The sequence below is a fragment of the Monodon monoceros genome, unplaced genomic scaffold (genome assembly GCF_005190385.1).
Source record: "Monodon monoceros isolate NGI ecotype Baffin Bay Population unplaced genomic scaffold, NGI_Narwhal_1 Super_Scaffold_2, whole genome shotgun sequence".
In the NCBI taxonomy this organism is placed as follows: Eukaryota; Metazoa; Chordata; class Mammalia; order Artiodactyla; family Monodontidae; genus Monodon; species Monodon monoceros.
Window position 1 is genome coordinate 16,075,109 of NW_021703776.1, and position 15,149 is coordinate 16,090,257.

The 15,149-nt window shown below is 39.3% G+C and overlaps 1 protein-coding gene across 1 annotated transcript in view; it reads right to left on the bottom strand.

Moving 5' to 3' along the window:
* Positions 1-15,149, bottom strand: part of PRKAR2B (protein kinase cAMP-dependent type II regulatory subunit beta) — a 109,927-nt gene that overhangs the window by 68,785 nt on the left and 25,993 nt on the right. The window contains exon 2 of the mRNA XM_029234370.1: positions 10,636-10,671. Within this exon, the coding sequence (XP_029090203.1) occupies positions 10,636-10,671 (36 nt within the window). The remainder of the gene's footprint in view (positions 1-10,635; positions 10,672-15,149) is intronic.

Below are 15,149 nucleotides of genomic sequence, written 5' to 3' on the forward strand. Positions count from 1 at the left end.
ATCAATGTTCTCTGATTTTAATAATGCAAGACTGAAGGTAGGAAAAAACGGTGGTGGTGGTGAAACCCGCTTATTACTTGGATACGTTCTGTGGTTTTTAGCTGTACGATTAATTTTCAGAAAACGTGATCAAAGGATTAGCTAGACACTGTTGGCCTCTCAGAGTCTCAGAATCCAATGACAGTAACATTCTCCAGCAATCAGCTCCGAGAAGCAGCTGGTTCAATCTGATTAAGGGGGGGGAAGGGAGGGCTGTACATACACCCATTTAAAATTAAAGGTTAAATCTTAAAAAGCAGATCATACAGCTTATAATTTAGGGGAGACTGAAGCTGCTTTTCTGTTTTTATCTAAAAAGCTAAAGGATGTTACATTTGAGAGAAATCTCTCCCATCTCCCCACAAATATCAATACAGTGTTAATTAAGTTAATCCAAATTTGAAGTAAGGGAATTAGCTATAAGAGATACACTGAATTATGCACTTTGGCCAATTAAAATTAAGAGGGAGAGATTACAGGAGAAAATATCATAGATACTAAAATTGTGGCATTTTCATTAGATTAAAATTTGACAAATTGAGCCTAATGATATATAAAAGTTTATTTAGCACTCGTGTGTCAGCACTGTGCTTAAAAAAACACACAAACAAACCAAGAAAACTTTGCCTACATCTCTTCATGAATTTTCAGAAGAGGGTTTAAGTAAGTTGCCCAAGTTCATAGAGCTAAACAATGATGCAACTAAAATCCTAAACTACGTCTGTTGGCCTCTGGCCCAAACCAGTGCAAGACACGTTGTAGGCTCTCGTTGAATATTTGATCAATAAATGGAAGAATGGCCATTCCAAGCTCTTCGTTTCTACACCTCCTGCCTTCCGTACTCACGGTAAACATCAGAAGGTTAAGGTGCTCTCACTGGGAACCTGACAGAGTTAGCCTTAAAGAAAGTTTAGTTAAACAAGCGTTCATAGTGAATAAATTATAACCGAAACACCCTCCATCCAACTCTGCCCTCTTTGCTCTGTCATCCTTGGTCATCCACAAGATGCAAGACCCTCCAGACAACCACCTTTCCCCAATTTCATCTCCACACTTTAAGCTTCCCCACTGGTCCTAGAAGGCAGGGCATGTTTACTGCTGCTGTACCCAGTGCCCAGCACTGTGCCTGGTGATGCTAACTGCTCAATAAATATCTCTCAGCAGCTGACCTGCGGGACACCCCCCTGCCCCCCTCCACTGTAAGTAAACCACTACTCTCAGAAGGTCCCACCCCCTACACACAGTGGGATCCGAATGATAGTGAGGGGTGCCCCTGGCTCCCCACTCTGGCATCCAGACCAGACTTGGTAGTCCTTGCCGATGCCCTGCTCCCCTTAGATTTGTGGCATTCAGGTACCCTCCAGACCGGCATCTAGCTCTGTATTCTTTCCACTCCAGTTTTGCCATTATCACAGAACACATCAATGTCCATGCCCACCCTCAATTTTTTTTTTAATTCCTTGACTCCAATAAAGCTTCATCCAATATCCACTTTAGCAGTCTCACCCCGCAACTAATACACGCTGGTCATGACTCCTCTGGAATCTTAAACCCCGTTATAACACATCTGGCCAATTCTTCCCATTTTTCTGGGATGCCCATTTCCTTACTTTCCATTCTTTTTTTTTCTTTGACTTCATCCAGAAATGCCCTTTTCCCTCAGTTCATTAATTAGGATGCTCACGGTTTAGTAGAGGGAAAGAGACACGAGAACAACCACAATATCAAACGATGTGTAACAGTAAGAGCGACATGGATGCATACTCTATTCACAGATGGCATCCAGAAAGAAAGAAAGAGTGCTGAGTGGTGGGGAACATGGTGCGGGGTGAGTTGTCCCAAGGCCAGACAAGCGAAGCCCGTGAAGCGTTCCCAACGTGAGGAGGCGCATGGATGCCGGAAGCAGAGGTAAGGACACGTGTGCCACGAACCTGGGGCCGGCCCGCCCCTCCCCTCCCCCACACACCAGCATCCTACCTGTCCAAGGGCACCGCTCACACTGCAGTCTGCTCTTACAAAATGCCCAAGTGGTAAAATATGTTTTTTGGTTTTGTTTTAATCATCAGTTCCTTTAGATAAATGTGCATTTTCCCTTTATAAAGCTTCTTATGGTAACTTCCATGTCTCATACAGATCACTCCGAGGTCATGTCACCTAAACCTCAGTGTACACAGTGAAATAAGTCCAGAGAGGGGGAGCATCTAATAGTAATAGCTGTACTATTACAACTGGTACAGCGATGTGTTACCACCGGGGCAATTTCACTACCGTTTACAAAAGGAAGGGCCTGCAGTGGACTGGGGGCGAAGGCGCAGGAGGATCTGGGCCTTCACACGGAGAGTTTGCAGAGCAGTGACCTCCACTCTGATCACACTTAGAGGACGGCTGCGATAAGTTCAAATGTCCACTCTATCTCCTCCTGTCTGTTTCACAGGCAGTGTCCAGGGACTGGGGCACGCAAGGGGCTGAGCAGACTGCATAGGCCTCCGTGCCATCTTTCAAATCCCTCCACATCTGCTGGTCTGAGGACACTACAGGAGCAGAGGAGACGTCCTGCCCAGCCCCCATCTGTATGTAGATCAAGGTTTTACTGCTGCCTCTCTCTTTCCCTTCCCCGGGGGTCTCTAAGAGAACTTTGGAGAAAATGCAATAAAGCTCAAGAGATCATCTCCCACTGGCCTTGAGATAGTTCGTCAGCATTCCTGAGCCTAACAAAAAAGAACCAGAGACTGAACACTTGCCGTGGAGCCTACTGGGCTCTGTTTCGCACTGCATGCCAAAAGCCCCAGTCAGTTAGTACTGCCAGAGAGGAAGGAGGGGGGAAGAAGCTGAGGGTGTGAAGGGGGCAGCACTTGCTCTGTTCACCTGCTCTGACTTGTGATGAATCCCAGGGGAGGGTCTGTTTTAACAGGAGCCTGGGGACAGAAAGAGAACAGGGACGGAGGTGGTCTGGAACCCCTCCCTCCCCAAAGAGCCCCGGGATCTGTGCTCTGGCCTCTCAGAGGCCCTCTCCAGCTGCAGCTCCCTGCCCAGCGCGGGCACCTCTGGTTTCACCCAGCTGTCTCAGTGGAACTGTCTGACTCTTGATCTCAGCCCCACCCAGGGTGTCATCTTTCTAAAGAATTCTCTGTGTCAAGCTTTGCAGTCCATGAGCTACTTATGACCCCCCGCAAATCCAGTCCAGGCTCCTGAAGCCCCCTGCCCGTCTAGGAGACCCATGTGGACAACAGGCTGAAAGTGTGAAACTAAACTGGGGAGAATATAGTGTGAAGTGTTTTTCATGGATTATCTTCTGTTTAATCAGTACAATCATTCTGTGAGATAGGTATTATCTCCATGTTCTACCTGGAGAACAAAGGCAACTAAGACCAACACACACACACACACACACACACACACACACTTTTAGTAAGTGGATATGTGAGTAGCAGAGCAAATACTCCAACCCAGGTCTCAATCCAGAGCCTAAACTGCCTCCCCTGATAAGAGAGATGCTAACATTTTGAAGCAATGGTTAAGTTAAACGCAAAAATAACTCCTGGCCTTCAGCCACTGCTGTCCATGGCCTTGGGCATCTGCTTACTCCACGCCACTGACGGCAGAGGTCAAGTGCAGAGCAGCATACTATGAAAAAGGACTTATAATAAAAACAGCCCCTACTAGTGATAAAACACAAATACTCTTATCTTCCTTCTGAAACCCATGTCATAAGCCTTAAAGACCAGCTCAAATAGCACCCTTTCTGTGAGCCCCATGCCGGGGAAGAACTATACATTTTCTGCTTTTCACTTTGTGGATACTGTGGTATTTAGCACACTCTGAGTCACAGCCAGCTTCCCTGCTAGACTGTGAACTTCCTAAGGGCCCTATCTTACTCTTCTTGCATCCCTAGCACTGTATCTGGCACAAAGTAAAGAATCAGTAAACGTCTGCTGAACGGATTAGTAAATGAATTAAAGTAGTATTCTCCTGGAATGCATTATCTAGTGTTGGTGATTACCAAGCTTGAAATGAGCTTCTAATAACAAAATATAAATGTAAATATATTCATACTAGCAAATTGGTTTGAAAGTATGAGAATGACCTCTGGGAAAAAATAATTTGGGGGTTAAAAGCTCTTGTCAAATAACTTTAAAATAAAAACTAATACCAAGGCTACAAAATCTTTCCAAAACAAAACAGAAGGAAGCATATGTTCCCTGAATCAAGGAAGCATATGTTCCCTGAATCAGATTCAAGACAAGATCTGAACTTCTGCTATTTCGCTACTTTTCTTGGGGACTTAATCAGTTTCTGTCTGGGGTGATTTCACTGAGTTTTTAATGTGCCATTTTACACAGCGGGTGTGTGAGATTCAAAAGTTAATTTCACCTCTGAATTATTCCAAATGCTAGTTTAGGGAAAATTAGAAGATTTTAGATCTGTTAAAAATATACCATAAAATTCAATGCTCATGTTATGGCTAAAAATTGAAGAGTGGCTAATTATCTACACGTGAAAAGAAAATTAGCCAATTCATAATTTGGAGCTCCATTTTCACTTCTATTATAAGAAATAATGACATATTAGAGCAAGTAGTGCTCAACAGCAGTCCGTGAAAGCAATACATGACAATCAATGGGGCATCGTGACCAGACAGTGGACATGCCCATACAATGTAAGAACTCATAACAGGTGATAACCGGGAACTGCCCCACTGTTGGGGATAACCGTCAGAGCTCTAAAAAAGCAGATTTCAAAATTTCAGGGAGCCATTTTGTGAAAGACAATGACAGCGGAGTCATGACAATTAAATGCAATATAAAATCCTTGGATGAGCTTGAACGAAAAGAGAGAGAGAGAGGGAGAGAGGACACAGCAAGACAACTGAGGAACTGCAGTCTAGACTATAGATTAGATAACAGCATTGTATCAAAGTTAAATTCCCTGCACATTAAGTTATTCAGAAAATGTCCTTGTTCTTAGGAGACATGCATGAGGTATTTAGGATTCCTAAAAGGTTCAGTTAAAAAACTAAAAGTGTGTGTCAGTGCATGTGCAAGGAAGGAAAGAAAAGAGCATACAAATGTGGCAAAATAATAACAGCTGGGAAATCTAGATAAAGGTGGTCATTGAACTATTCCTCAAACTTTCCTATAAGCCTGATTTTTTCAAAATAAAATCCTGAGATTAAAAGAAATTCAGAGAGGTCTGACCTCCTGAGAAGGCACTGGCTCAAGATTAATGGGTCATTTCAATTTGTTTTTCAATTCAGAGCCAAAACCACAGAGGAAAATCATTATACTCTTTTTTAAAAAAAACTTTAATGTACAAACAATAAAAAGAGAGGCCCATATTAAAGGATGAACATCAAATAGTGTCATGACTCTTTAAGGCCTTTTTATGACAGACTAAGACACAGAGATGAGCATTTTATTGTTTTGTTTTGTCTTAAGCTATGTTCAAGAGAGCTGACCACTAACATTTTTGAGAGCCTAGACACTCTGCTTTGTAAAAACCATCTAACTTAACCATCATAACAAAAGTGAATACAGCTGCTGTGATCCCAAAATGAAAGAAAATGAAAATAAGGAAGTAACACTCAATGAGGTAAATAACTTACAAGCAAATTTACACAGTAAATGGGTGGTTTGAACTCAGGTCTGTATAACTCTACATCTTAGGGTCTTTCCCATATAATATACTAGATGAACAACAAAGCAACAGAATTGTTGTTTGGTTGAAGTTTTACTCTTCAAAGATTTATTCAGCTACTACCTCTACTACTACCAATAATTTTTAATAATAATTACAACAATAAATGGTATGTTTCCCATTTTTCCACCAAAAAGAATAATCTTCCAAAACAGAAAGTCCATAATAAGCTCTAAGAGAAATTAAATGCAAAACTGTCAGTGCTAATTCTATCAAAACTCTAAAATAGATTATGTATATGACTTCTGTGTATTTAAAAAGACATAAGATAAGAAGTGATTACTCAGAGTATAAATGGATTAAAAAAGAACAAAAGCAGTTTTTCTTTTGTTTAACAATAGGATTATGGGGTACTGTAAAGTTATGGATGATCATACTGCAATATATAAATGTATCAAATCAACATGCTGTATACCTTAAACACACACAATGTTACATGTCAATTATATCTCAATAAAAATATAAGTAAACAAACAAGCAAACAAAGGTTATGGGCTGCTGTCAGGAAGATACCAGAGATACATTTACCTGGATTTCAAAAAACATCTGACAAAACGAAGCAACTGACAAAGCATTAACCTCCAAAATTTACAAGCAGCTCATGCAGCTCAATATCAAAAAAACAAACAACCCAATCCAAAAATGGGCAGAGGACTTAAATAGACATTTCTCCAGAGAATATATACAGATTTTCAACAAACACATGAAAGAATGCTCAACATCATTAATCACTAGAGAAATGCAAATCAAAACTACAATGAGATATCACCTCACACCCGTCAGAATGGCCATCATCAAAAAATCTACAAACAATAAATGCTGGAGAAGGTGTGGAGAAAAGGGAACCCTCTTGCACTGTGGGTGGGAATGTAAATTGATACAGCCACTATGGAAAACAGTATGGAGGTTCCTTAAAAAACTAAAAATAGAACTACCATACGACCCAGCAGTTCCACTACTGGGTATATACCCTGAGAAAACCATAATTCAAAAAGTGTCATGTACCACAATGCTCATTGTAGCTCTGTTTACAATAGCCAGGACACAGAAGCAACCTAAGTGTCCATCGACAGATGAATGGATAAAGAAGATGTGGCACATATACACAATGGAACATTACTCAGCCATAAAAAGAAACGAAACTGAGTTATGTGTAGTGAGGTGGATGGACCTAGAGTCTGTCATACAGAGTGAAGTCAGTCAGAAAGAGAAAAACAAATACCGTATGCTAACACATATATATGGAATCTAAAAAAAAAAAAGGTCATGAAGAACCTAGGGGCAGGATGGGAATAAAGACGCAGATCTACTAGAGAATGAACTTGAGGACACGGGGAGGGGGAAGGGTAAGCTGGGACAATGTGAGAGAGTGGCAGGTATATATATACACTACCAAATGTAAAATAGATAGCTAGTGGGAAGTAGCCGCATAGCACAGGGAGATCAGCTCGGTGCTTTGTGACCACGTAGAGGGGTGGGATAGGGAGGGCGGGAGGGAGGGAGACCCAAGAGGGAAGAGATATGGGGATATATGTATACGTATAGCTGATTGACTTTGTTATAAAGCAGAAACTAACACAACATTGTAAAGCAATTATACTCCAATAAAGGTGTTAAAAAAAAAATCTGACAGTTTCATCATCGTAAGTTTTGTAGAACTTATCCTCTCTACCGTATAAGGCAAGACCCTACTGTTCCAAATGCCCACCTGTTTTTATCCATTAATCACACTCCACTACATGCCTTTCATTCCTGAACCAAGTGGAAAACTAACTTACGAAACCCTGAAACCGCTACAAACTCTTAAAATTCTAGGAATGAATTTTGTTTGAAAATACTGAGTGAAACTGATTCCTTTTACTTATAGAAATAAAAACCAACAGGTTTGTGGGCAGGCACTGAAAACACATGAGGAGAGTTCAGCAGAAACAGTGTTATTTATAAAAATGATCTGAAATTATGTATTTGTTAAACACATCCTTAATATAAACATTGCCCTCATCCTCATGAACCATAACAAAAGAAAAATGTATAAAAGGGAGAAATGTTTTGTTTGAAGTATTCAGGTTGAAATATTTACTTTTGATAGGTGCGGTATGAATATCAAAAGCCAAAACCTCAAAGATGTAGGAAACTCAGTCAAATCAGGACTATATCATAACACACTATTTTTAAATTTTCATTCAATCAAAAGTGATTGAATACCTAGCACTACACATAGTATATTTATTGCTATAATGTATACATACAGTACTTATTGTTGTAATTATTATTAAAAAATAGACAAGTAAGGGGCTTCCCTGGTGGCACAGCGGTTAAGAATCCACCTGTCAATGCAGGGGACACAGGTTCGATCCCTGGTCCGGGAAGATCCCACATGCCACGAAGCAACTAAGCCGTGCGCAACTGCTGAGCCTGCACTCTAGAGCCTGCGCGCCACAACTACTGAATGCCGGGCACCGAGAGCCCGTGCTCCACAACAGTAGAAGCCACAGCAATGAGAAGCCTGCACCGCAGCGAAGAGTCGCCCCCGCTTGCAGCAACTAGAGAAAGCTCACGCGCAACAGCGAAGACCCAACACAGCCAAAAATAAATAAATAAAATAAATTTAAAAAAAATAGACGAGTAAGAAATAAACTCTTGTATCAAGAAGCAAACTCTTGTATCCTACGTTTCTGGTTGACTTATTTTTTTTCCCTTAAAAATAAGGTATTACATTACAAATTTAAAGTTACAATTTACTTCTGAAAAGAAAAAGTATTTCTGAATTGAAACTTTATCAAAAAAAGATATCCTAAGAAATATTTTTAATTATCAGATATGAATTTCCCTATTTTAAGTAGATGTCTATTTTTTTTATGTTCAGGAAATGCTACTTCCAAAGAAATTGAAGTCTACTACTGCATTGAATTACTTTTCACCACTAGATTAAATTAACAAAGAGAACTGTAGAATTTCCTCCCCAAGATGTCTTAAGACAGTTTCTGCTTTCTTTGTCAAAAAAGTTTTAGACAAAGACCATTGTTCTTCTTATCCAAGGCAGTAAATATAATTTTATTTCCCTTGCCTGAAAGACTGAAAATGTGTATAAAATGCTTACCACAGTGCCTGACCCATCAGGAGTATTCCATAAGTCAATTCTCTTTTCCTTCCAATAATTAATGTCAAAATTCATTCTCATAGTGCTTTCCAGCATGTTATATTATTAGGGTAACAATATCTACACCTTTTAAGGCTTTTACAACATGACTTCTGAACGTGATATCATTTCATTTTTCTTTAAATCGAACTGCTCCCTGTTGTTTTCACTGGCATTTCCTATTGCCTGTCACTTGGAATAAATGCAACATTTGACTTGAACGTGTATTTCTTTGCCGGCATTCTAGCTTGTCTACATTTCCAGCCAATCTTGCTGAGATACACTGGACACAGATTCAACAGTGGTGGTGAGGAGTGAAATAGGGTGTTTCAAAACGAACCTATATACTAGAGCCCCTGATCCTTCAACTGATGCTAAGTATACCGAACAACAAATATTAATGGAATTTGCCCAGAAATAAATGTCTCATGTCAGTTTGAGGCAGAAAGGGAGGCAATTTATTTTAAGAGTCTTAACTATGTTCCTACAGAAAGAATCTTACATCACGGAGACAAGATATCTCACTACTGATTCTGTCTTATTGTTCCTCTCTGTTTCCACCACTGCTCATGAAAGACTACATATTACACCAGAATATGATCACTCTTGATAGCTCTACTCTGGGATAAAGTCTGATTGATGCCTTACTGACATAATCTCTCATTCCATGAAAGGCATTATAATCTACACTTTGTTTTCAACATTAAAAATAGATATGCCTCAACATTACAAAAAGCTCAGGAGGATAAAGTAGGTACCATCACAATACAGCGTATTATCCTAATCCCTGTCTTTTTCCTTATAGACCTGGTCACCACATAATAAGAGTAAATTATACCAGTAACTGCTGACAAATTAAAAATAAAACTCAATCTTAAAACACATTTAATAATATAGCACAGATGGAAATTAGGTAATTTTATGAAACAAATGACTCATTTGTATTATATAAATGTCAAAGATATCTGTTTGAAATTATTTCTTGTGTTTTTCAACCAAAAAACTCTAGTTATATATAAAAGAAAGTCATTTTCTCAAACCAAACATGGTAGTACTTCACTTGTCCTCTATCTTTAGAGAAGAAGGTATTTCACAGAAGTGAATTTTCCAAACAATAGTTTATCCATTTCAGCGCCCAAACTCATTTAGGATAGAAATGCTTTACTTCCCCACCAATGTAATGCAGGTGGTGCCCAGTATAGTGAACCAAATTTAAGCACCTGTCAATGGTTAAGGTCACCCTCACTGTGAAAATGCAGAAGGTTACTGTGGTATCTCTAGGACAGCAATAGCTCCTGGGGCAGGAACAAATATAAAGCAATTTGCTCCTATTCTGAATAGGACCCCATGATGACAAGGTCTTATATCGGAGTGTTATGAGTTTTCCTGTCCTTTATTAAAAACTCTCCATCCCTCCCTGTTTCTAGAGTGTTCTTTACCTAAGTTCTAAATTACTTCTTCTAAACTGTGACTGGCAAACCAGATAACCATGTAGGTAATAATTTATCAAGAGCAGAAATAAACAAATTGGGGCAAGAGTCTCCATACATTAGCCTCAGTGCACAGTGTTGTTTTAAGTTTAGCCACTCAGTGTGTATTTCCAATTATTTCCTAGTTCTTGATTTTATCAGATGGTTGTGTTTTCTGGGAAAATGACTGACAAATAAGTTATTACTCTATAGCAATTATTCTTTTCATACCTTCTTATCCAATCCATTTTAAAAATGCCACCATTAGTGAGCAAAATCCATCATCAGACTTACCTGAGGCACGCCTCGTAAATCGGTTTATTACTGGAGCTGAAAGAGAAAAGCGGAATAATGTGATTAGATAAAATTTTAATTTATCCAAAACCCTGAAAATGACCTAAATTGTTAAGTGATCCCATAAATTAAATAGGAGAAAGATATGAATAAACAATGCAAGAAGAAAAAACATTAATATATGAAAATTAAATGTTTAAATTCACTAGTAGCCAAAGAAATATAAATTAAAATCAATATTTCACCTGTTAAATTAGTCCCCCCAACACACTTCAAATGAAAATCCCTAGTTATGTGTGGCTGAAACTACTTAACTGGGACAGTGCCAACCTATATAATATTTTTGTAAACAATTTGGCAATTACATCTAGTGTCATAAAAGGTGTGTCTCCTTTAAGAGAGTAATTTTACTTTTAAGAAATTTATCCTAAAGAAGTATTACTAGAGAAGGAAAAAGATACACACACGTGTGCGCACACACACACACATCTATTCAACAGCATCATTTTTACAGTGAAAATATTTGGAAACAAAACTAAAAATGCTCACATATACTGATATCATTATTAGGTAAAGGATGGTATATTTGTGGTTTTGACAATTTTTGTGCGACCCAAAGGTCTATGATATGCAAATCTATCTGTGGAAGGCTGCAATTTCAGGCTGGTGTATGGGAGTGCATTGCTCAGCTGGTAAGCCCAACCTTGGCCCACGCCCTGCATTCAACTTAGCTCTGTTGTTTCTTCTTGGTTTTGCTTACAGATATCTTACAGTTATCTCAAGACATTAGGTTTTTAAAAACTTTATTTCTTGAGAGAAGCAGGTAAGTTTACAGCTCATATTATATACAGAAAGGACATCATGTATTACACTGTATACTTTAGTAGCAGGATGTCATGGGTCTACTATGATTCTTTTTAATACTTCAATACTTTTTAAACAGTAATTATAAAGACTGTTTACACTATGGAAATAGGTCAAGTAAAAAAAGAAGACTTAAAATTTTTGTCAGCATTATGGTTATAGAGTACAAAAAATATAGATGCTTCAGAATAAGTACTAGAAGAAAACTGTCAGATGTTTCACACTAATCCTTGCAACCATTCTATTAAGTAGCAGCACTGCAACATTACTGATGACAACATTTTACAGTAAAGCTCAGAGATATGGATTAGTTTGCTTTAGATCACATAGTCACCCTGTGGCAGAGCTTGAGAATTCCAACGCAGGCACTTCTAGCACCAAAAAGCTGCCCCGCCAAGAACAGAAAGCAAAAATACTGACGCCTGAAATCACCATGTAACAGGTAAATATTTCCTTCCATATTGATCTCCATTGTTACTAAGGATTAACTGTGTGAAATCATTCACAAACCCAATTATTAAAACACTATAATGTATAGCAAAATTATATACTCTAAACTGAGCAAGAGAAAATTCCCACTACTTATATACCAAAATAATTCAGCCATATAGCTGCAAAGTCACAAATTACTTATATAAAAACCTTTCATCAGGTAAAGTGTAGTTATATTTTATATATCGCACGCACAAAAAAACTTTCATCAGTTTTCTTGGACACCTTCAACCCCCTTTTGCACAACTCCTTCAGAGCCTAGTCTAAAAAAAGCCTCCCCAGCAAGCTACAAGGACAGGGGAAACTTCAACCACAGGAATGCAGAATAGATAGTGCTGGCTGCCCAAGGCAAGATGAAGGTAAAAAGCATATCTCAGCCTTGGGGCAAAAAACAGAGCAGACACTCTCCTCCCCCTCTAGTCTCTCTAGACAATGAAATCACAGCACTGTGAGCACTGGTTTGAAATGTTGGGGCATCTTTGTTCCCTTGCGGTCCCTTAGGTTTCTGTGCCTTTTTTTTTCTTTTTGGCCACACTGCACGGTTTGTTGGATCTTAGTTCCCTGACCAGGGATTGAACCCAGCCCTCAGCTGTGAAAGCATGGAGTCCTAACCACTGGACTGCCGGCGAATTCCCTGTGTCTTTCTGAAGTGTTTAAGGCAGAGATTTTCAACGAAGTGGCATCACCATCTAGGAGGTGTATTCTAAAGTTGTGGGAGCAATTTTTTCAACTGTCACAATAATTCAGAAGACATCCTTGGCATCTGACAGACCACGTACAGGACAATCCTATACAACAGAGAACTATCATGAATCCCAAAACTTTTGTCCTGCACTACTTTCACATATCCCACTGGACATTCATGTTGGCAAACAAGTCAATTTATAACCACCTGAGCCTAAATTCTAACACTGTTTATACATAAATACGATTATTATATGCAGTTTTAATATACATCAGATTTTCTACAACACAAATACAACATAAATCAAAGGAATTTGGGGGTTTTGGGGGGTATTTTTGTTTTGTTTGCAGTTTTACTAATAGATGTTCATCATTTCAAAAAATCATGTCACTGCTGTATCACTTGTGGTATCTGAATAACCAGTACAATACACCTGATCAGACTACATTTGCAGCTTTCATATTCTTAGTGATTCTATATGTAAGTGGGAGAATCTAACTGCATTATGCCTTCTTGTGTACATGTAAGCACATACCTGCTGAAACACATTTTACTTACTATAAATTAATTGCCTCATTTCTCCTTTATATTTTTGCTAGAAATTATATCAATGTTTAAATTGTGAGTAGAGAAGTTCTATGACTGTGACTTCCATTTCCCAATAGTAAATGGGGCACAGGACTGGGCAGTTAAGAAGATGGGGGCACCAGGCATGTGGTACCCAGTAGTTAAGGTAAACACTGGGTTTTGACAAAATTACCAAAACTCCAATCCCTCAAAACATATCCCTTCATATCCACTTGCAGGGATGAAACACAAGTGTTTCCTGTTCCAACTCTTGGCAAGCTAACAATAACCTTCACAATTTTTCTAGACTTTTTAGTTTAGTTACCAAAATGGGGAAGAAGATTGAGATTCAGGGTGGAGACTCTGCTGTAAGTAAAGCGATGTGCAGCTGGGCTTGGGGTGCCTGGTGTTTTCTCTCCCAGGAACCCAAGTACAGGGAAGGGGAGCAGGAGGAAGATGAGGAAGGACGCACCACCGGGCGCCGACTGGGGTCAGGAGGTGTGGGCTCCACTGCTGGCCCCATCGCCTTCCGGGAAAGCTTGGATGAATCGTATAACTTTGACCTAAATCCTCAACTTAAAAAACATGCAAGGTAAGATCTGCCCTCCGTAATTCAAGGGGGGTTTTATGAAAAAATAAATAAACATCTTTGAAAGTGCCCGTAAACTATAAATTCCTATTCAAATATAAGAGACTGATGTTTACTATGAGCTAATATTACCAATCTTAACATTACATTTTTTGCATATACAAAGTAAACAGCAGCACAAATTCACAAAAAAGTTAATAGATGATGCTTTAAAATGTGCTAAGTCAAATTAGGTTTCCTCAGACTCTTGGTTTCCACCTTTGTATTTTCCTATTCTATAGATATTCTGTAAGTGTATTTATACACACACACACACACACACACACACACTAGGAGAATATAGAAGGAAAAATATAGCAAACATATTATCTGCCTGGAGAAACAAATATGATTTAAGAATATACTAAACGCCCCTAACATTTTAAGGAGATATAACCTAAGATCTTAATGAATCCTAAGGAAAAATACAGAGATGTTTATGTAGGTTTGACTTTCTCCCAAGTGCCATTCCAGCGCAATACGGAGAGTCCTGTGTTCCTATGAATGTCTTTGCGCTTGTCTATCCAGAGATCCCATCAGTTCCCAAACTAGACGGGTCTTAATTCCTCAGCCCCCAGAAGTATAACTGATTCAAGTCTTCTTTAATCCTGGAGTATCCTTACAGGAAAAACTCTCTACTACTTGAGGTGGCTGAATGAGCCTCTCTGTTCCTAGCAGTGAAAACAGCCTCCCACACCTGCGACTGGAGTTTCGCGGAGCCAGCAGGACCTGCTTATCTTCTCACCTCTTTATGCCTGAAGCCCAAGATAAGCAGTGCCTGGTAGATAAGAGGCACTGAGTTAACAGCTGTGGTGTGAATCAATCAACTCTGTGAAGTAAACAGAGCAAGTCTCCTTGTCCCACTTATTCCGCTGTTTATTGGATGTGGATGCCGGGCACCGGGAATGTGACAGAGTCCCTGCCCCTGAAGAGCTTGACCAAGTCGGGGGTATTTTCACATACTATGACTGCAAGGGCTTATGCCACGCACGCAGCTGCCCTAACAGAAAAATTTAGGTAAAAAGAGAAGTTCCGTAGAAAACTAGAAAACTTAAGAAATTCTACAGAAACAAAAGCAGTCAATTGAAAGCATGAACCAATGAGTTTGGCCTCCAGAAAGGAAAGCCAGGTTGACAGTCATGCGGATAGTTTGCACCTCTGAGCACAGTGCTGGGAGAGAAGTTCCAGGTTAAAGAAATAAGAGCGCTGAGTTGTAATTTATGGTCATTAAACACACACACACACACACACACACACACACACACACACACACACACA